This window comes from Ranitomeya imitator, chromosome 1 (genome assembly GCF_032444005.1).
Source record: "Ranitomeya imitator isolate aRanImi1 chromosome 1, aRanImi1.pri, whole genome shotgun sequence".
NCBI classification, from domain to species: Eukaryota; Metazoa; Chordata; class Amphibia; order Anura; family Dendrobatidae; genus Ranitomeya; species Ranitomeya imitator.
Genome location: NC_091282.1, coordinates 215,987,458 through 216,009,791, shown reverse-complemented (window position 1 = coordinate 216,009,791; position 22,334 = coordinate 215,987,458). Strand labels below are relative to the sequence as shown.

The 22,334-nt window shown below is 42.3% G+C and overlaps 2 protein-coding genes across 2 annotated transcripts in view; one reads left to right on the top strand and one right to left on the bottom strand.

Moving 5' to 3' along the window:
• Window positions 1-1,052: 1,052 nt before the first annotated feature.
• LOC138665936 (uncharacterized) lies at window positions 1,053-6,035 on the bottom strand. The gene is made up of 2 exons (XM_069753912.1): window positions 5,255-6,035; window positions 1,053-2,717 (listed from the first exon to the last, which is right to left on the bottom strand). The coding sequence occupies exons 1-2, from the start codon at window positions 6,032-6,034 to the stop codon at window positions 2,712-2,714; spliced, it is 786 nt and encodes a 261-aa protein (XP_069610013.1). The 5' UTR covers window position 6,035; the 3' UTR covers window positions 1,053-2,711.
• A 13,276-nt stretch (window positions 6,036-19,311) lies between these two features.
• The window catches only part of C1H5orf63 (chromosome 1 C5orf63 homolog), a 141,185-nt gene continuing 138,162 nt past the window's right edge, over window positions 19,312-22,334 (top strand). The window contains exon 1 of the mRNA XM_069745389.1: window positions 19,312-19,441. The gene's annotated coding sequence lies outside the window, so the exon portion shown is untranslated. The remainder of the gene's footprint in view (window positions 19,442-22,334) is intronic.

The following is a 22,334-nucleotide window of genomic DNA, read 5'->3' as shown; positions in this document are numbered from 1 at the left end:
TTTTCATGGTCTGCCGCAATAATGGACCGCAAAAAACTTGTGGATTGCCGTTTTTCGGTTTTGCAATACTATGGCAAAACTATTGGAAAAAAAACGTCGGTCCGCAAAACTAGAAGTCACGGTGCACCGCAAAAACAACCTTCCGTTGTTTTTGCAGCCCCATTGAATTACAATGGGGGTCGTGTCCGTTAGCTGTGAAAAATATTGAGATTTTTTTCACAGATGTAAATACGGCCATACGGCGTACGGCACTCCGTAGAATTATTACGGCCCATTTTTGCGGCCCCACAGAAATCTATTGGGACTGCAAAAATGGGACGCAAAACCACGGTAAGTGTAAAAGAAGCCTTACCCTAACCATAATTTTAGCCCCAACCCTAACCCTAATTTTAGCCCCAACCCTAACCCTAATTCTATGTGACTGCAGACTTCTGAATTCTCACAGTGCGCACTGCACGCTGTCAGGATTCTCTCGTGCTGGTGATTTACATTCATGTGGTCACGCATTGACTAGACATGTGTGACATAGTAACATAGTAACATAGTAACATAGTTAGTAAGGCCGAAAAAAGACATTTGTCCATCCAGTTCAGCCTATATTCCATCATAATAAATACCCAGATCTACGTCCTTCTACAGAACCTAATAATTGTATGATACAATATTGTTCTGCTCCAGGAAGACATCCAGGCCTCTCTTGAACCCCTCGACTGAGTTCGCCATCACCACCTCCTCAGGCAAGCAATTCCAGATTCTCACTGCCCTAACAGTAAAGAATCCTCTTCTATGTTGGTGGAAAAACCTTCTCTCCTCCAGACGCAAAGAATGCCCCCTTGTGCCCGTCACCTTCCTTGGTATAAACAGATCCTCAGCGAGATATTTGTATTGTCCCCTTATATACTTATACATGGTTATTAGATCGCCCCTCAGTCGTCTTTTTTCTAGACTAAATAATCCTAATTTCGCTAATCTATCTGGGTATTTAAACACAAAAAAGATCCCTCGCATAAAAATAAGAGAGATCACATGAATGTATAGTTCAAAAACATAGAAACTTTTATTAAACACATACAATATAAAAATCCTCAACCAATAAGGTCATACAGTTAAAAATACCTCCGATCTAAAGAACAGCAAGTCTCATGCAATGATGTAAATAAACTCCTATAACATTGCTTACACATGGCCCACCTAAATGGTAATTGGCCTAAATAATAGCATAATAATGTGGTAAGTACAAAGCCTACATACGGGAATAACTGTATATATCTAATACAGCACACAACTGCTACCAAATTTACACAGAACAAGAGTGTATAATGTCTATAAATATACCGCAATAATGCATTACTAACTATGCATGATGGTGCTATAAATATGCCAATAAAAGGTAGCCACTAGAACTGCATATATGTACAAACTATACTAACTATATGCAGGGGAAACTATATATAGGGGAAATAAGAAGAAAATCGCAATATGATTGTATGGTACAATTACATAGGTAAATCCTATAAATATGCCGCGATGCAAAAAATGCTACCGCTACTGCAAGAGGGCGATGTATATATATAAAGTCAAGTCTTAGACTAAATAGCCCCGATATCTATCAAAACCGATAGTATGATGGCAAACTAAATGTGCCGCGATGCAAAAAATGCTACCGCTGCTACAAAAGGTGATGTGTATATATAAAGTCAAGTTTTAGACCAAATAGCCCCAATCCCTATAAAAACCGATAGTATAATGGCAAACAATCCCCTTACATACCCCTTTGGCCACTAGAAAATAAATCCCGAGTAGGAGATGAAATATAATTACCACATAAATCAAAGCGCAGGACCTGCTGACTGCCCGACGCGCGTTTCGATAGAATATCTTCTTCCGAGGGCGTGTATACAAGCAGGAAGTGGGCATGTATTTAACCTAATGCTAACCAATCAGGAATTAGAATGCTGCTCACGTGATTTAGAAAAAAAGGGAAATGACCTCATTATAATCACATGTGGTTTTTACCTGGATACCAGGACGCATTATGGTCGGACTATAGAGACTACAGTGCTTTAGTGCGCAGGCGTACACTATATGAACGCACATAATGAAACGCCACAAAAAAGTTAAAATGTGCTCATGTTGTACTTCTGTGATAAGAATCCGCATCCTATATAAGGACCGCAAAGTTAAAATATAAAATGTTAACTGGTTTTAAACGGCGCATGCGCTATCGTGGTCCACACGCCACCAGGATCCACCCTCCGGCGGCGGTGAAGAACCCAGCACGCTGACCCAGCATATGCCGTGCGAGAGCGCTGAGGAGTCCTGTGCCGACAGGGGGAGAATCCAGCGGGGATCACAAGGCGCATGCGCACTACCAGTGTGTAATGTGTTTGCCTAATGGCTGTGATACCATCACTATAATATTAGCAAAAACGATAACAAACCAATATACAATAAATATTGTTAATCCAATATACAATAAAGAAGTGATGAAACGTCCCAAGTCAGAAGGTCCGGGTATCCAGGCTGATGATCTGTATAATAGTTCTTGTAATATTACCACTCCGAATATAGTCCTTATTTAGCAAAATTAGATGGTAGTTTTGCAAGGTAATTGAAGCGGCACCAATCCCAAAATTCATAATGCGATGTAACCATGGTGAACAGCATAAATAATCAATCTGAAGGTAAGTGGATGATATAGTTGAGAGGCTCTATAGCTACAAACAAAGACAAAAATATATTAAAAAGGATAATATTAAAAACAACCCAAAACCCCATAAAACTGTGTCAGAATGAGACAGTGACAATGGACCAAATGAACCGCAGAACTATAAAAAGGCACCAAATCCCAAGTTTTCATTCAAACCCTGAGGGGTCATGGTGCCCAACCTATAGATCCAACGACTCTCGGTCTGTGCTAATAATCTGCCCAAATCACCACCGCGAACACCCATGGAGATCATATCGATACCTTTTATCACCAGGCCATTAGTACTGGAGTTGTGAAATTTCTTAAAATGGCGAGGTAAGGTTTTTAAGCTGGTATCATCCTCACTACTTTTCGCTCTTTCAATGTCTCTACAGTGTTCGCGAATGCGGATTTTAAGCTCACGAGAGGTAAGACCGATATATATCTTCCCGCATGGACACGTAGCGTGATAAATCACACCTTTGGAGGAACAGTTGATATTTTTGCGGATTTCAAATTGTTTTGAACCATCAAAATTGGTAAAAACTTTAGTCTTAATTGTGTTGGCACAGGCCTTACAAAGACCACATGGGTAAAATCCAGCATTAGTGCCCGCCCCCGTCTTTTTATTAGATCTACCAGGATTATAAAAACTGTGTACCAACATATCTGATAGATTCCTAGATCTCCTAGCTGTTATCAGGGGTTTAGAAGGTAGAATTCTTTTCAATATAGGGTCAGTAAGTAACACCTGCCAATGTTTATCCACGACATTCCGGAATTCATCCCATTTATTGTGGTATGTGGTAATCAACCTAACACCTCCCTGATCTTTAACTCCAGTTTTATTTGTAGACCCATATAAAAGTTCTTGCCTGGTTGTGCCAACTGCCCTATTGTAACCCCTTCTTATACTCTTTTTACTATAACCCCTATCCTGAAACCGTTCAGCCAAATCCTTGGCCTGAATTTGAAAATCGATAGGATCTGAGCAAATCCTCTTGGCACGGAGAAACTGGCCAATTGGAATACCCCTAATAGTGGAAAGGGGGTGGGAGGAGGTGGCATGTAAGAAGGAGTTTGTTGCAGTTGGTTTCCTATATAGGTTAGTTTGAATCTGACCATTGGTGTCCACACTTATGGAGAGATCCAGGAATTCCACTACTCTACCAACATGGAAAGTGAGATGGATATTTATTTATTATGATGGAATATAGGCTGAACTGGATGGACAAATGTCTTTTTTCGGCCTTACTAACTATGTTACTATGTTACTATGATATTTAAGTCATTACTGTTGAGCTGAGTCATAAAGGAATTGAGGTCACTTAAAGAACCTTCCCATATAAACCAAATGTCATCGATGAACCTCATCCAGCCTGAAATCAGGCTGGAAAGAGGCATCGGTGAACATACAAATATCTCACGCTCCCATGCTCCAAGGAAAAGATTGGCATATGAGGGGGCACAACTGGCCCCCATTGCCGTACCTTGGAGCTGAAGGTACGTAACGTTTTTAAAGATGAAAACATTGTGTGTCAAAGCATAACTCAGCAACAGCATAAGCAACTCAACCAAATCACGATCCATATTGCTAGAAATTAGAAATAACCTTGTCGCTTGAAGCCCATCCTCATGACGGATAGATGTATATAGGGCTTCGACATCGGCGGTTACCATTACCGCCGAGTCACTAAGATGGATATTTTCAATGCGACGAAGGGCGTCATTAGTGTCCTGGATATATGATGGCAAAGTGCTGACCAAGGGCTTGAGATAATAATCAATAACCCTAGTGACAATTTCGCATAACCCTCCACAACCAGAGATAATCGGTCTCCCTGGCGGATCCACAGGATCTTTGTGGATCTTCGGAATTAAATACATAGTTGGTAATCTTGGATGCATTTCTTTGATAATGTCCAAGAATTTTTTTGGAATAATGCCCCGAACAAAGGCATCATCCAAAATTTTGATCAGTTCATTATGAAAAGACGGAGTAGGGTCACTGGCCAATTTACGATAACAATTTCGATTATTCAACAGTTTCATAGCCTGTCTTTCGTACATGATATTGGGCCAAATCACAATATTTCCACCCTTATCAGAGGGTTTGAACACCACATCGGTCAAGTCCACTAAGGCATTAATAGCCTCCCTTTCACTCTTACTACAATTAGAGCTGCCATATCCATTGCAACTTAGATTTTCAATATCCGTGGCAACTAGTTTAGTGAAAACATCAACAGCTGGGCAAACACCGAGTGGTGGAAACTTTTTGGATCTGCCCAGCAGAGATGTAGGGAATTTATGGCTTACCGATGCGATGTTCTCCTCCTCAAGGGCTTCAAGATTAGCCAAAGCCTCCCTTTCATAAACCGTTGGGAATAATTCATCAAGTTCCAATTTGTAATGCATTTTCTGTAAAATTATTTTCCTCGAGAATAAATGAAGATCCTTAGTAGCTATAAACGGATCTAAATACCAAGAGGGAGAAAAGGTTAGTCCCTTGGCAAGGATCTTGTGTTGTGTATCTGTAAGGCAATGATTAGATAAATTAATTACCTTAAATTTATCATCACGATGTTTGAAACCTTTGGTGAAAATATCAGCCTGTTTTTTATACTCATTTTTTCTACCACCAGATCTGGTGGTCATATGAGGCCCATGGTTTGTACTTGACGTACTTGCATCTGATGCAGATGAAATTGAATTAAAGGATGATTTGCGATGTATATCAAAATCCGTATTAACTTTTTTCCACTGCCATTTATAAATTTTGTTTTCTTCATAATCTCTCATATCTCTCTGATATTTTTTTAATTTTCGCTGACAAATATCATTCTCCCATTTGTCAAGATCCTTATTAAACTCATTGGACCATATTTCCAAGTTCTCTTTGGTGATATCTTTTTTCATTAGTTCCTCTAATCTTTCCAATTCAGATTCAATCTCAGATATCACCTGTGCATTGCTCTCAATGATTATCCTGAGGAACTCAAGAGAACATATAGTGGCAGCCTGAGACCACCTTTTAACCAATTTTTCATCTTTCAAATCAAATGTAGGAAACAGCTGCACCCGCAGACCTCTAGGTATGATCTCATGGTCAACATAGTTCTGCAATGCGGTCCTGGTCCACCAAAATCTTGTTTTCTTAAACATAGCATTTTTATACTTTCTAAAGATCTCTTGATCTGACACAGATGAATCAACATTAGACACGGAGGTATTAGGGGTAAATATATTGGTAGCTTTCTTACGCCAGACCGATTCTCTAGCTTTATAATCCATCCTATGATAACGGACTGTCTGTTTGAAAACAGAAATCAGATGAGCATACATATTAGTCCATATAGTATACAAGAACACATCCAAAGTACATAAACACAAAAAAGATCCCTCGCATAAAAATAAGAGAGATCACATGAATGTATAGTTCAAAAACATAGAAACTTTTATTAAACACATACAATATAAAAATCCTCAACCAATAAGGTCATACAGTTAAAAATACCTCCGATCTAAAGAACAGCAAGTCTCATGCAATGATGTAAATAAACTCCTATAACATTGCTTACACATGGCCCACCTAAATGGTAATTGGCCTAAATAATAGCATAATAATGTGGTAAGTACAAAGCCTACATACGGGAATAACTGTATATATCTAATACAGCACACAACTGCTACCAAATTTACACAGAACAAGAGTGTATAATGTCTATAAATATACCGCAATAATGCATTACTAACTATGCATGATGGTGCTATAAATATGCCAATAAAAGGTAGCCACTAGAACTGCATATATGTACAAACTATACTAACTATATGCAGGGGAAACTATATATAGGGGAAATAAGAAGAAAATCGCAATATGATTGTATGGTACAATTACATAGGTAAATCCTATAAATATGCCGCGATGCAAAAAATGCTACCGCTACTGCAAGAGGGCGATGTATATATATAAAGTCAAGTCTTAGACTAAATAGCCCCGATATCTATCAAAACCGATAGTATGATGGCAAACTAAATGTGCCGCGATGCAAAAAATGCTACCGCTGCTACAAAAGGTGATGTGTATATATAAAGTCAAGTTTTAGACCAAATAGCCCCAATCCCTATAAAAACCGATAGTATAATGGCAAACAATCCCCTTACATACCCCTTTGGCCACTAGAAAATAAATCCCGAGTAGGAGATGAAATATAATTACCACATAAATCAAAGCGCAGGACCTGCTGACTGCCCGACGCAGTGAAAGGGAGGCTATTAATGCCTTAGTGGACTTGACCGATGTGGTGTTCAAACCCTCTGATAAGGGTGGAAATATTGTGATTTGGCCCAATATCATGTACGAAAGACAGGCTATGAAACTGTTGAATAATCGAAATTGTTATCGTAAATTGGCCAGTGACCCTACTCCGTCTTTTCATAATGAACTGATCAAAATTTTGGATGATGCCTTTGTTCGGGGCATTATTCCAAAAAAATTCTTGGACATTATCAAAGAAATGCATCCAAGATTACCAACTATGTATTTAATTCCGAAGATCCACAAAGATCCTGTGGATCCGCCAGGGAGACCGATTATCTCTGGTTGTGGAGGGTTATGCGAAATTGTCACTAGGGTTATTGATTATTATCTCAAGCCCTTGGTCAGCACTTTGCCATCATATATCCAGGACACTAATGACGCCCTTCGTCGCATTGAAAATATCCATCTTAGTGACTCGGCGGTAATGGTAACCGCCGATGTCGAAGCCCTATATACATCTATCCGTCATGAGGATGGGCTTCAAGCGACAAGGTTATTTCTAATTTCTAGCAATATGGATCGTGATTTGGTTGAGTTGCTTATGCTGTTGCTGAGTTATGCTTTGACACACAATGTTTTCATCTTTAAAAACGTTACGTACCTTCAGCTCCAAGGTACGGCAATGGGGGCCAGTTGTGCCCCCTCATATGCCAATCTTTTCCTTGGAGCATGGGAGCGTGAGATATTTGTATGTTCACCGATGCCTCTTTCCAGCCTGATTTCAGGCTGGATGAGGTTCATCGATGACATTTGGTTTATATGGGAAGGTTCTTTAAGTGACCTCAATTCCTTTATGACTCAGCTCAACAGTAATGACTTAAATATCCATCTCACTTTCCATGTTGGTAGAGTAGTGGAATTCCTGGATCTCTCCATAAGTGTGGACACCAATGGTCAGATTCAAACTAACCTATATAGGAAACCAACTGCAACAAACTCCTTCTTACATGCCACCTCCTCCCACCCCCTTTCCACTATTAGGGGTATTCCAATTGGCCAGTTTCTCCGTGCCAAGAGGATTTGCTCAGATCCTATCGATTTTCAAATTCAGGCCAAGGATTTGGCTGAACGGTTTCAGGATAGGGGTTATAGTACAAAGAGTATAAGAAGGGGTTACAATAGGGCAGTTGGCACAACCAGGCAAGAACTTTTATATGGGTCTACAAATAAAACTGGAGTTAAAGATCAGGGAGGTGTTAGGTTGATTACCACATACCACAATAAATGGGATGAATTCCGGAATGTCGTGGATAAACATTGGCAGGTGTTACTTACTGACCCTATATTGAAAAGAATTCTACCTTCTAAACCCCTGATAACAGCTAGGAGATCTAGGAATCTATCAGATATGTTGGTACACAGTTTTTATAATCCTGGTAGATCTAATAAAAAGACGGGGGCGGGCACTAATGCTGGATTTTACCCATGTGGTCTTTGTAAGGCCTGTGCCAACACAATTAAGACTAAAGTTTTTACCAATTTTGATGGTTCAAAACAATTTGAAATCCGCAAAAATATCAACTGTTCCTCCAAAGGTGTGATTTATCACGCTACGTGTCCATGCGGGAAGATATATATCGGTCTTACCTCTCGTGAGCTTAAAATCCGCATTCGCGAACACTGTAGAGACATTGAAAGAGCGAAAAGTAGTGAGGATGATACCAGCTTAAAAACCTTACCTCGCCATTTTAAGAAATTTCACAACTCCAGTACTAATGGCCTGGTGATAAAAGGTATCGATATGATCTCCATGGGTGTTCGCGGTGGTGATTTGGGCAGATTATTAGCACAGACCGAGAGTCGTTGGATCTATAGGTTGGGCACCATGACCCCTCAGGGTTTGAATGAAAACTTGGGATTTGGTGCCTTTTTATAGTTCTGCGGTTCATTTGGTCCATTGTCACTGTCTCATTCTGACACAGTTTTATGGGGTTTTGGGTTGTTTTTAATATTATCCTTTTTAATATATTTTTGTCTTTGTTTGTAGCTATAGAGCCTCTCAACTATATCATCCACTTACCTTCAGATTGATTATTTATGCTGTTCACCATGGTTACATCGCATTATGAATTTTGGGATTGGTGCCGCTTCAATTACCTTGCAAAACTACCATCTAATTTTGCTAAATAAGGACTATATTCGGAGTGGTAATATTACAAGAACTATTATACAGATCATCAGCCTGGATACCCGGACCTTCTGACTTGGGACGTTTCATCACTTCTTTATTGTATATTGGATTAACAATATTTATTGTATATTGGTTTGTTATCGTTTTTGCTAATATTATAGTGATGGTATCACAGCCATTAGGCAAACACATTACACACTGGTAGTGCGCATGCGCCTTGTGATCCCCGCTGGATTCTCCCCCTGTCGGCACAGGACTCCTCAGCGCTCTCGCACGGCATATGCTGGGTCAGCGTGCTGGGTTCTTCACCGCCGCCGGAGGGTGGATCCTGGTGGCGTGTGGACCACGATAGCGCATGCGCCGTTTAAAACCAGTTAACATTTTATATTTTAACTTTGCGGTCCTTATATAGGATGCGGATTCTTATCACAGAAGTACAACATGAGCACATTTTAACTTTTTTGTGGCGTTTCATTATGTGCGTTCATATAGTGTACGCCTGCGCACTAAAGCACTGTAGTCTCTATAGTCCGACCATAATGCGTCCTGGTATCCAGGTAAAAACCACATGTGATTATAATGAGGTCATTTCCCTTTTTTTCTAAATCACGTGAGCAGCATTCTAATTCCTGATTGGTTAGCATTAGGTTAAATACATGCCCACTTCCTGCTTGTATACACGCCCTCGGAAGAAGATATTCTATCGAAACGCGCGTCGGGCAGTCAGCAGGTCCTGCGCTTTGATTTATGTGGTAATTATATTTCATCTCCTACTCGGGATTTATTTTCTAGTGGCCAAAGGGGTATGTAAGGGGATTGTTTGCCATTATACTATCGGTTTTTATAGGGATTGGGGCTATTTGGTCTAAAACTTGACTTTATATATACACATCACCTTTTGTAGCAGCGGTAGCATTTTTTGCATCGCGGCACATTTAGTTTGCCATCATACTATCGGTTTTGATAGATATCGGGGCTATTTAGTCTAAGACTTGACTTTATATATATACATCGCCCTCTTGCAGTAGCGGTAGCATTTTTTGCATCGCGGCATATTTATAGGATTTACCTATGTAATTGTACCATACAATCATATTGCGATTTTCTTCTTATTTCCCCTATATATAGTTTCCCCTGCATATAGTTAGTATAGTTTGTACATATATGCAGTTCTAGTGGCTACCTTTTATTGGCATATTTATAGCACCATCATGCATAGTTAGTAATGCATTATTGCGGTATATTTATAGACATTATACACTCTTGTTCTGTGTAAATTTGGTAGCAGTTGTGTGCTGTATTAGATATATACAGTTATTCCCGTATGTAGGCTTTGTACTTACCACATTATTATGCTATTATTTAGGCCAATTACCATTTAGGTGGGCCATGTGTAAGCAATGTTATAGGAGTTTATTTACATCATTGCATGAGACTTGCTGTTCTTTAGATCGGAGGTATTTTTAACTGTATGACCTTATTGGTTGAGGATTTTTATATTGTATGTGTTTAATAAAAGTTTCTATGTTTTTGAACTATACATTCATGTGATCTCTCTTATTTTTATGCGAGGGATCTTTTTTGTGTTTATGTACTTTGGATGTGTTCTTGTATACTATATGGACTAATATGTATGCTCATCTATCTGGGTATTGTAGTTCTCCCATCCCCTTTATTAATTTTGTTGCCCTCCTTTGTACTCTCTCTAGTTCCATTATATCCTTCCTGAGCACCGGTGCCCAAAACTGGACACAGTACTCCATGTGCGGTCTAACTAGGGATTTGTACAGAGGCAGTATAATGCTCTCATCATGTGTATCCAGACCTCTTTTAATGCACCCCATGATCCTGTTTGCCTTGGCAGCTGCTGCCTGGCACTGGCTGCTCCAGGTAAGTTTATCATTAACTAGGATCCCCAAGTCCTTCTCCCTGTCAGATTTACCCAGTGGTTTCCCATTCAGTGTGTAATGGTGATATTGATTCCTTCTTCCCATGTGTATAACCTTACATTTATCATTGTTAAACCTCATCTGCCACCTTTCAGCCCAAGTTTCCAACTTATCCAGATCCATCTGTAGCAGAATACTATCTTCTCTTGTATTAACTGCTTTACATAGTTTTGTATCATCTGCAAATATCGATATTTTACTGTGTAAACCTTCTACCAGATCATTAATGAATATGTTGAAGAGAACAGGTCCCAATACTGACCCCTGCGGTACCCCACTGGTCACAGCGACCCAGTTAGAGACTATACCATTTATAACCACCCTCTGCTTTCTATCACTAAGCCAGTTACTAACCCATTTACACACATTTTCCCCTAGACCAAGCATTCTCATTTTGTGTACCAGCCTCTTGTGCGGCACGGTATCAAACGCTTTGGAAAAATCGAGATATACCACGTCCAATGACTCACCGTGGTCCAGCCTATAGCTTACCTCTTCATAAAAACTGATTAGATTGGTTTGACAGGAGCGATTTCTCATAAACCCATGCTGATATGGAGTTAAACAGTTATTCTCATTGAGATAATCCAGAATAACATCCCTCAGAAACCCTTCAAATATTTTACCAACAATAGAGGTTAGACTTACTGGCCTATAATTTCCAGGTTCACTTTTAGAGCCCTTTTTGAATATTGGCACCACATTTGCTATGCGCCAGTCCTGCGGAACAGACCCTGTCGCTATAGAGTCACTAAAAATAAGAAATAATGGTTTATCTATTACATTACTTAGTTCTCTTAGTACTCGTGGGTGTATGCCATCCGGACCCGGAGATTTAACTATTTTAATCTTATTTAGCCGGTTTCGCACCTCTTCTTGGGTTAGATTGGTGACCCTTAATATAGGGTTTTCATTGTTTCTTGGGATTTCACCTAGCATTTCATTTTCCACCGTGAATACCGTGGAGAAGAAGGTGTACCTCAGTCAATGAAAATGAACTGAGTTAAGCCAGGCACGTCTAGTCAGAATGTGGTCAGAAGTATACAAATCACATGCTTGTGCTGACATGACTGTCCAGCGGCAAGGGAGAATCCTAAAAGTGTGCAGTGCATGCGTTGTGAGAATTCAGAAGCCTGCGATGCCAGGATTCAGCTCTGCAGGTTCCAGCAGTCATCACATGGACACTTCACTCATATGCGATTTTCATACTTTCGCATATGTCCTTGGGGAGGTGCCAAACGGAATTCTTGCCCCGGGTGCCAGAAACACTAGATACACCTCTGCAGGTGTGCTACTGCGAGCAGCGATTAACGGGTGGTGGGATGTCTGTGCACAGGCAGTGAGGCAGGGACTGAGGGTGTGCACAGAGAGAGAATGGAGACCCGGAGACTGCCCGTCCCAGTCTACGCCGTAGCTTGGAGCCCTCATTATCCTAGGAATATGTCAGTTAATAAATTGTTTTTTCTAAAGCTTTATAGTGTAGTTTTAGGTGAGGTAGTGATGGCTACTTGCAGACATGTGCGGCACTTGCAGTTTTGCTCTTGCGGTGAGACAAAAAAAAACACTGCTAGCAGCGTTTTTTTTTCCATTGCTGCAAGTACCACATTTGCCAGATCGCTGCAAAACTGCAAGTACAACACATGTCCACAAGTCCCATAGGGAATGAATGAGGCTGAACGCACTGTTGTAATAAGTGATCCGTTACGCAGCAGATGCGGACAAACTGCCGGATCTGCTGCAAAAGGCTACTTTCACATCAGCGATTTTTGCCAAAGTCACTGCCGATAGTGTCATACTCACCAATGGGGGAGGCAGCACTAAAAGTGCCTAGGGCAGCATAAACTCTAAATACGGCCCTGCATATCGGAGGTCGTTAAGGGGTTAATATTTGTCCATATTTGTTCTTATTTTCTATATTTATTGTTAGAATCTGTTTAGTTAGTGACTATCCACCATTTTCTTGTGGTGTTCTGGCTGCTGGTCTTTTCACTCTTGCTGGGTTTGTCTTGGGTCAGGTGATTGTATCACTCTTTATTAACCAGCACCTGTGTTATGTTTGCTAATGACAGGTGTTATGAAGGCAATCCAGAAACACAGTGTGCTTAGCGATCAGAGCGCACACAGTGATCTGACAAATACCCAAAAATACAAGAACGAGCTCTGAGACGTGGAAACTCTGTAGACTGCACACCTGATCCTATCCTAAACACAACTAAAAGCGGCTGTGGATTGCGCCTAGCAACTACCTAGGCAACTCGGCACAGCCTAAGAAACTAGCTAGCCTGAAGATAGAAAAATAGGCCTGACTTGCCCCAGAGAAATTCCCCAAAGGAAAAGGCAGCCCCCCACATGTAATGACTGTGAGTAAGATGAAAAGACAAAACGTAGGGATGAAATAGATTCAGCAAAGTGGGGCCCGATATTCTAGGACAGAGCGAGGACAGTAAAGCGAACTTTGCAGTCTACAAAAAACCCTAAAGCAAAACCACGCAAAGGGGCAAAAAAAAACCCACCGTGCCGAACTAACGGCACGGCGGTACACCCTTTGCGTCTCAGAGCTTCCAGCAAACAAAAGACAAGCTGGACAGAAAAAAAGCAACAAAAAAGCAAAAGCACTTAGCTATACAGAGCAGCAGGTCACAGGAACAATCAGGAGAAGCTCAGATCCAACACTGAAACATTGACAAGGAGCAAGGATAGCAGCATCAGGCGGAGTTAAGTAATGAAGCAGTTAACGAGCTCACCAGAACACCTGAGGGAGGAAGCTCAGAAGCTGCAGTACCACTTGTGACCACAGGAGTGAATTCAGCCACAGAATTCACAACAGTACCCCCCCCCTTGAGGAGGGGTCACCGAACCCTCACCAGAGCCCCCAGGCTGACCAGGATGAGCCGCATGAAAGGCACGAACAAGATCGGAAGCATGAACATCAGAGGCAAAAACCCAGGAATTATCTTCCTGAGCATAACCCTTCCATTTAACCAGATACTGGAGTTTCCGTCTAGAAACACGAGAATCCAAAATCTTCTCCACAATATACTCCAATTCCCCCTCCACCAAAACCGGGGCAGGAGGCTCAACAGATGGAACCATAGGTGCCACGTATCTCCGCAACAACGACCTATGGAATACATTATGTATGGAAAAGGAGTCTGGGAGGGTCAAACGAAAAGACACAGGATTGAGAACCTCAGAAATCCTATACGGACCAATAAAACGAGGTTTAAATTTAGGAGAGGAAACCTTCATAGGAATATGATGAGAAGATAACCAAACCAGATCCCCAACACGAAGTCGGGGACCCACACGGCGTCTGCGATTAGCGAAAAGTTGAGCTTTCTCCTGGGACAAGATCAAATTGTCCACTACCTGAGTCCAGATCTGCTGCAACCTATCCACCACAGAATCCACACCAGGACAGTCCGAAGACTCAACCTGTCCTGAAGAGAAACGAGGATGGAACCCAGAATTGCAAAAAAATGGAGAAACCAAGGTAGCCGAGCTGGCCCGATTATTAAGGGCGAACTCAGCCAACGGCAAAAAGGACACCCAATCATCCTGGTCTGCAGAAACAAAACATCTCAGATATGTTTCCAAGGTCTGATTGGTTCGTTCAGTCTGGCCATTAGTCTGAGGATGGAAAGCCGAGGAAAAGGATAGGTCAATGCCCATCCTACCACAAAAGGCTCGCCAGAACCTTGAAACAAACTGGGAACCTCTGTCAGAAACAATATTCTCAGGAATGCCATGCAACCGAACCACATGCTGAAAGAACAAAGGTACCAAATCAGAGGAGGAAGGCAATTTAGCCAAGGGCACCAGATGTACCATTTTAGAAAAGCGATCACAGACCACCCAAATGACTGACATCTTTTGAGAAACGGGAAGGTCAGAAATGAAATCCATCGAAATATGTGTCCAAGGCCTCTTTGGGACCGGCAAGGGCAAAAGCAACCCACTGGCACGAGAACAGCAGGGCTTAGCCCTAGCACAAATCCCACAGGACTGCACAAAAGTACGTACATCCCGTGACAGAGATGGCCACCAGAAGGATCTAGCCACTAACTCTCTGGTACCAAAGATTCCAGGATGACCAGCCAACACCGAACAATGAAGTTCAGAGATAAGTTTATTAGTCCACCTATCAGGGACAAACAGTTTCTCTGCTGGACAACGATCAGGTTTATTCGCCTGAAATTTTTGCAGCACCCGCCGCAAATCAGGGGAGATGGCAGACACAATGACTCCTTCCTTGAGGATACCCGCTGGCTGAGATAAACCCGGAGAGTCGGGCACAAAACTCCTAGACAGAGCATCCGCCTTCACATTTTTAGAGCCCGGAAGGTACGAAATCACAAAGTCGAAGCGGGCAAAAAATAACGACCAACGGGCCTGTCTAGGATTCAAGCGCTTGGCAGACTCGAGATAAGTCAAGTTCTTATGATCAGTCAATACCACCACGCGATGCTTAGCTCCTTCAAGCCAATGACGCCACTCCTCGAATGCCCACTTCATGGCCAGCAACTCTCGATTGCCCACATCATAATTACGCTCAGCGGGCGAAAACTTCCTGGAAAAGAAAGCACATGGTTTCATCACTGAGCAATCAGAACCTCTCTGTGACAAAACCGCCCCTGCTCCAATCTCAGAAGCATCAACCTCGACCTGGAACGGAAGAGAAACATCTGGCTGACACAACACAGGGGCAGAACAAAAACGACGCTTCAACTCCTGAAAAGCTTCCACAGCAGCAGAAGACCAATTAACCAAATCAGCACCCTTCTTGGTCAAATCGGTCAATGGTTTGGCAATGCTAGAAAAATTACAGATGAAGCGACGATAAAAATTAGCAAAGCCCAGGAACTTTTGCAGACTTTTCAGAGATGTCGGCTGAATCCAATCCTGGATGGCTTGGACCTTAACTGGATCCATCTCGATAGTAGAAGGGGTAAAGATGAACCCCAAAAATGAAACTTTCTGCACACCGAAGAGACACTTTTATCCCTTCACAAACAAAGAGTTAGCATGCAGGACCTGAAAAACCATTCTGACCTGCTTCACATGAGACTCCCAATCATCTGAGAAGATCAAAATGTCATCCAAGTAAACAATCAGGAATTTATCCAGATACTCACGGAAGATGTCATGCATAAAAGACTGAAACACAGATGGAGCATTGGCAAGTCCGAACGGCATCACTAGATACTCAAAATGACCCTCGGGCGTATTGAATGCAGTTTTCCATTCATCTCCTTGCCTGATTCTCACCAGATTATACGCACCACGAAGATCTATCTTAGTGAACCAACTAGCCCCCTTAATCCGGGCAAACAAGTCAGATAACAATGGCAAGGGATACTGAAATTTAACAGTGATCTTATTAAGAAGGCGGTAATCAATACACGGTCTCAGCGAACCATCCTTCTTGGCTACAAAGAAGAACCCTGCTCCCAGTGGTGATGACGATGGGCGAATATGTCCCTTCTCCAGGGATTCCTTCACATAACTGCGCATAGCGGCGTGTTCGGGCACGGATAAATTAAATAATCGACCTTTAGGGAATTTACTACCAGGAATCAAATTGATAGCACAATCACAATCCCTATGCGGAGGTAGAGCATCGGACTTGGGCTCTTCAAATACATCCTGATAATCAGACAAGAACTCTGGGACCTCAGAAGGGGTGGATGACGAAATCGACAAAAATGGAACATCACCATGTACCCCCTGACAACCCCAGCTGGATACCGACATGGAATTCCAATCCAATACTGGATTATGGGTTTGTAGCCATGGCAACCCCAACACGACCACATCATGCAGATTATGCAACACCAGAAAGCGAATAACTTCCTGATGTGCAGGAGCCATGCACATGGTCAGCTGGGCCCAGTATTGAGGTTTATTCTTGGCCAAAGGTGTAGCATCAATTCCTCTCAATGGAATAGGACACCGCAAAGGCTCCAAGAAAAACCCACAACGTTTAGCATAATCCAAATCCATCAGATTCAGGGCAGCGCCCGAATCCACAAACGCGATGACAGAAAACGACGACAAAGAGCATATCAAGGTAATGGACAGAAGGAATTTGGACTGTACAGTACCAATGACGGCAGACCTAGCGGACCGCTTAGTGCGCTTAGGACAATCAGAAATAGCATGAGTGGAATCACCACAGTAGAAACACAGACCATTCAGACGTCTGTATTCCTGCCGTTCAACTCTAGTCATAGTCCTATCGCACTGCATAGGCTCAGGTTTAACCTCAGGCAGTACCGCCAAATGGTGCACAGATTTACGCTCGCGCAAGCGTCGACCGATCTGAATGGCCAAAGACAAAGACTCATTCAAACCAGCAGGCATAGGAAATCCCACCATGACATCCTTAAGAGCCTCAGAGCGACCCTTTCTGAACAAAGCTGCCAGCGCAGATTCATTCCACTGAGTGAGTACTGACCATTTCCTAAATTTCTGACAATATACTTCTATATCATCCTGACCCTGGCACAAAGCCAGCAAATTTTTCTCAGCCTGATCCACTGAATTAGGCTCATCGTACAGCAATCCGAGCGCCAGGAAAAACGCATCGACACTACTCAATGCAGGGTCTCCTGGCGCAAGAGAAAATGCCCAGTCTTGAGGGTCGCCGCGCAAAAAAGAAATAATAATCAAAACCTGTTGAATAGGATTACCAGAAGAATGAGGTTTCAAGGCCAGAAATAGCTTACAATTATTTTTGAAACTTAGAAACTTAGTTCTATCTCCAAAAAACAAATCAGGAATAGGAATTCTTGGTTCTAACATAGATTTCTGATCAATAGTATCTTGAATTTTTTGTACATTTATAACGAGATTATCCATTGAAGAGCACAGACCCTGAATATCCATGTCCACACCTGTGTCCAGAATCACCCAAATGTCTAGGGGAAAAAAAAAAGTGAACACAGAGCAGAAAAAAAAAAAAAAATGATGTCAGAACTTTTTCTTTCCCTCTATTGAGAATCATTAGTTGGGCTCCTTGTACTGTTATATTTGCTAATGACAGGTGTTATGAAGGCAATCCAGAAACACAGTGTGCTTAGCGATCAGAGCGCACACAGTGATCTGACAAATACCCAAAAATACAAGAACGAGCTCTGAGACGTGGAAACTCTGTAGACTGCACACCTGATCCTATCCTAAACACAACTAAAAGCGGCTGTGGATTGCGCCTAACAACTACCTAGTCAACTCGGCACAGCCTAAGAAACTAGCTAGCCTGAAGATAGAAAAATAGGCCTGACTTGCCCCAGAGAAATTCCCCAAAGGAAAAGGCAGCCCCCCACATGTAATGACTGTGAGTAAGATGAAAAGACAAAACGTAGGGATGAAATAGATTCAGCAAAGTGGGGCCCGATATTCTAGGACAGAGCGAGGACAGTAAAGCGAACTTTGCAGTCTACAAAAAACCCTAAAGCAAAACCACGCAAAGGGGCAAAAAAAAACCCACCGTGCCGAACTAACGGCACGGCGGTACACCCTTTGCGTCTCAGAGCTTCCAGCAAACAAAAGACAAGCTGGACAGAAAAAAAGCAACAAAAAAGCAAAAGCACTTAGCTATACAGAGCAGCAGGTCACAGGAACAATCAGGAGAAGCTCAGATCCAACACTGAAACATTGACAAGGAGCAAGGATAGCAGCATCAGGCGGAGTTAAGTAATGAAGCAGTTAACGAGCTCACCAGAACACCTGAGGGAGGAAGCTCAGAAGCTGCAGTACCACTTGTGACCACAGGAGTGAATTCAGCCACAGAATTCACAACACACCTGCCTCCCAATCCTTGCTGGACATCAGAGTTAATCAACTTTACTTCTGGCTTGGTGCTTTGCTTTGTTTTGTGTGTATAATTTGTGCAGTACTGGGACATCTGGTTCCGCTAGTCTTAGTTTCTGCTTTTAGTTGGTATCTGCAGCCTTCTCTGTGTTTTCTATTAGGAGGTGACCCGTTTTTGTAACCAGTCCTTAGATCCTTTAGGGAACCCCTTCCCCCTATCTATAGGTCTTCGCTTGAGATAAACCTAGGATCGTCGGTGGGTCTATTCGCAAGGAATGGGTCGCCCACTCCATCGTAGGGTATTAGCCTAGTCATAGTGCAGGGTCAGTTTCCCCCTTCTACCCTAGTCCTGTGTTGTTGTTCCATAACAGGTTGTCCAGCCACACATATAAAAAAACAAAAAAAAATTATCTCCCGGATTCCTTCAATATGAGCAGCGTCCAAGAACTTGCTCAACGCTTGCAAGGGTTAACTTTGGAAGTAGCCAACCTGCAACAGCACGTAATTACCCTGGAGCACGCTCTGAAGAACCAAAGGTAAGATTACCAGAGTTTTTTTCTGGTAAACGGCAGGAATTTTTTACATTTAAAAATGCATGTTTACTATATTTTCGGCTTAGACCTGGATCCTTGGGGAGTGAATTACAGCGTGTGGGGATTATTATGTCTTTATTGCGACATGAACCCCAAATCTGAGCATTTTCATTACATCCTGATGATCCTTGTTTGACATCAGTAGAAGCATTTTTTACTGCTATGGGGTTGTTATATGATGATTCTGATCGGGTCACATCAGCTGAGGCAGAGCTCAGATGGCTTAAACAGGGTTCTGTTGATGCTGAGAGGTATTGCACCCAGTTCAGACGATGGTCAGCAGAGGTCAGGTGGAATGACCCAGCGCTTAAGAGTCAGTTTTAAGCAGTGACGCGGCATCACTGAGCTGACGAGCGGTGGATTCCGCGTCACTGCCAGACACACCGGCACATCTCCTAGGGATTCCCACTTATATTGGACACACCAACGTTGACATTATACCTTGCTACAAGCATTTACTGCTATTGTGCCGCTGATACTCCATTACGTTCATGAAAACGCTCCTTTGTCCCTGAAGTTATTGTTACTGAAGAAGGCCGTGTATTTGGGCTGAAAAGTTTATTTGATGACTACAATAAATTGCAAAAACTACATATAAGTTGAGTGCCTTAGTTTATTTCTCACTATTTAGTAATGCCTTTTGGCCTTACAAATGCTTTGGCGTTCTTTCAAAGTTTCATTAACGACATTCTGAGGCCGTTGATCGGTAGGAGTGTTATTGCTTATTTGGATGATATTTTGATCTACTCGCCCGATCTGGAGTCGCATTGGCAGAGAGTCCGCGAGGTTCTGCAGATTCTGAGAGAAAACACACTTTTTGAGAAATGCGAGTTTGCAGTACAGAAAATTAGTTTTTTGGGGTACTTTATATCCAGTGATGGTTTTGAGATAGACCCGGTGAAGGTTCAGGCGGTATTGGCGTGGCCTAGACCTGAATGCTTGAAGTTGATTCAGAGTTTCTTGGGGTTTGCTAATTATTATAGAAAATTCATAAATAATTTTTCTGTTATCGCAAAACCTCTTACTGATCTGACTAAGAAGGGTTCCAATACTGTCCAATGGTCCCCTGAGACTGTCAAGGCTTTTGAGCATCTCAAGGAGAGGTTTAGCTCTGCTCCTGTTTTGATCCAGACAGATGACACTAAGCCCTTTCTAGGAGAAAGAGGTGGATGCCTCATCAGTAAGAGTGGGGGCTGTTCTGTCACAAGAAGGAGAGGATGGGGTCCATCCCTGTGCGTTATTTTCTAAGAAATTTTCAGAGGCGGAGCTCAACTACCATGTTGGGAACCGAGAATTGCTGGCTATTAGGCTTGCGTTTGAGCATTGGCGACATTTTTTGGAGGGCGCCAGACATCCTATGCAAGTCTTTACTGATCATAAGAATCTGATCTACCTGGATGCTGCTAAACGTTTGAATGCCGTCAAGCTAGGTGGGCTTTGTTTTTTGCCCAGTTCCATTTCTCTGTGACATATATCCCTGGGACAAAGAATGTTAAAGCTGATGCTTTGTCTCGTAGTTTCTCCCCAGCGGTTAATACTGAAAAGAAGGAATTATTCTGCAGAGAGGGGTGTTGGTGGCAGCATTAGGTTCTGAGTTGGAAAATAGCATTCTTAAAGCCCAGCATGCGGCACCAACTAACACTCTGCTTGGGAAATTATTTGTGCCTAAATCCCTGAGGAGAGCTTTGTTTACGGAATATCATGAGTCTCGTTTGGCAGGTCATCCAGGGATTGCCGAAACAAGAAAGTCTATTCATCGAAGTTTCTGTTGGCAAGGGTGGCAAAGAGAAATCATCAATTGGGTGCGTCAGTGTACTGTGTGCGCTAGGTCGAAGGCCTCACATGCCTCGGATGCAGGGTTGCTGTGCCCTTTGGAGGTTCCTAGTTCGCCATGGTCACATCTTGCTATGGATTTTATCACCGATCTGTCGGTCTCTGAGGGTTTTTCTGTCATCTGGGTTGTTGTGGACCAATTTAGTAAGATGTGTCATCTGGTCCCGCTCAATAAATTACCCTGCGCTAAGACACTTGCCAGGGCATTTGTGAAAGAGATTGTCAGACTCCATGGTGTTCCCACGGAAATTGTTTCCGATAGGGGACCACAGTTTGTGGCTCACTTTGGCGTGCTTTTAGTAACAGACTTAAGGTTCATTTGTCATTTTCGTCAGGTTATCATCCGGAGTCCAATGGACAGACCGAGAGGAAGAACCAGGGCATTGAGCAGTTTTTGAGATGTTTTGTAGCTGACAATCAGGAGATGTGGTCGGAATATCTACCATTAGCTGAGTTTGCCCTCAATAATCATACGTCTTCTTCAGCTGGGTGTTCTCCTTTCTTTTGTTGTACTGGGAAGAATCCATCTATCGGTCCTTTTTCTAGGATGGGGGCAGCGATGCCTGAGGAGAGTTTTTGTGGAAATTTGAAAAAGGTTTGGACCAGTGTGCATCATAATCTGAAACAGGCTATTAAATATAAGAAATATTTTGACAAGAGAAGAAGGGAGGTGAGGTTTGTTGTTGGGGACATGGTTTGGTTGTCCTCTAGGAATCTGCGTTTGAAGATCCCTTCTAAAAAGTTGGGACCTAAGTTTGTAGGACCCTTCATAGTGGTTCAGATTGTCAACTCTGCAGCGGTAAGATTAGACATTCATTCGTCCTGGAAAATTAATTCAGTTTTTCATGTATCTTTGCTGAAGAAAGTTGACACGCCAGATAAGGTGGCTATGTCGTCTGCTCCTCCAGTTGATGAGGACTGCGAGTTTGAGATTTCACGCATTCTTGATTCCAGGTGGCACAGATGAGGGTTGCATTATCTTGTGTCCTGGAAGGGTTTCAGT

Excerpts from the sequence above, each read along its gene's own strand:
- LOC138665936 (XM_069753912.1), bottom strand. The coding sequence starts at position 6,034 with ATGTATGCTCATCTGATTTCTGTTTTCAAACAGACAGTCCGTTATCAT.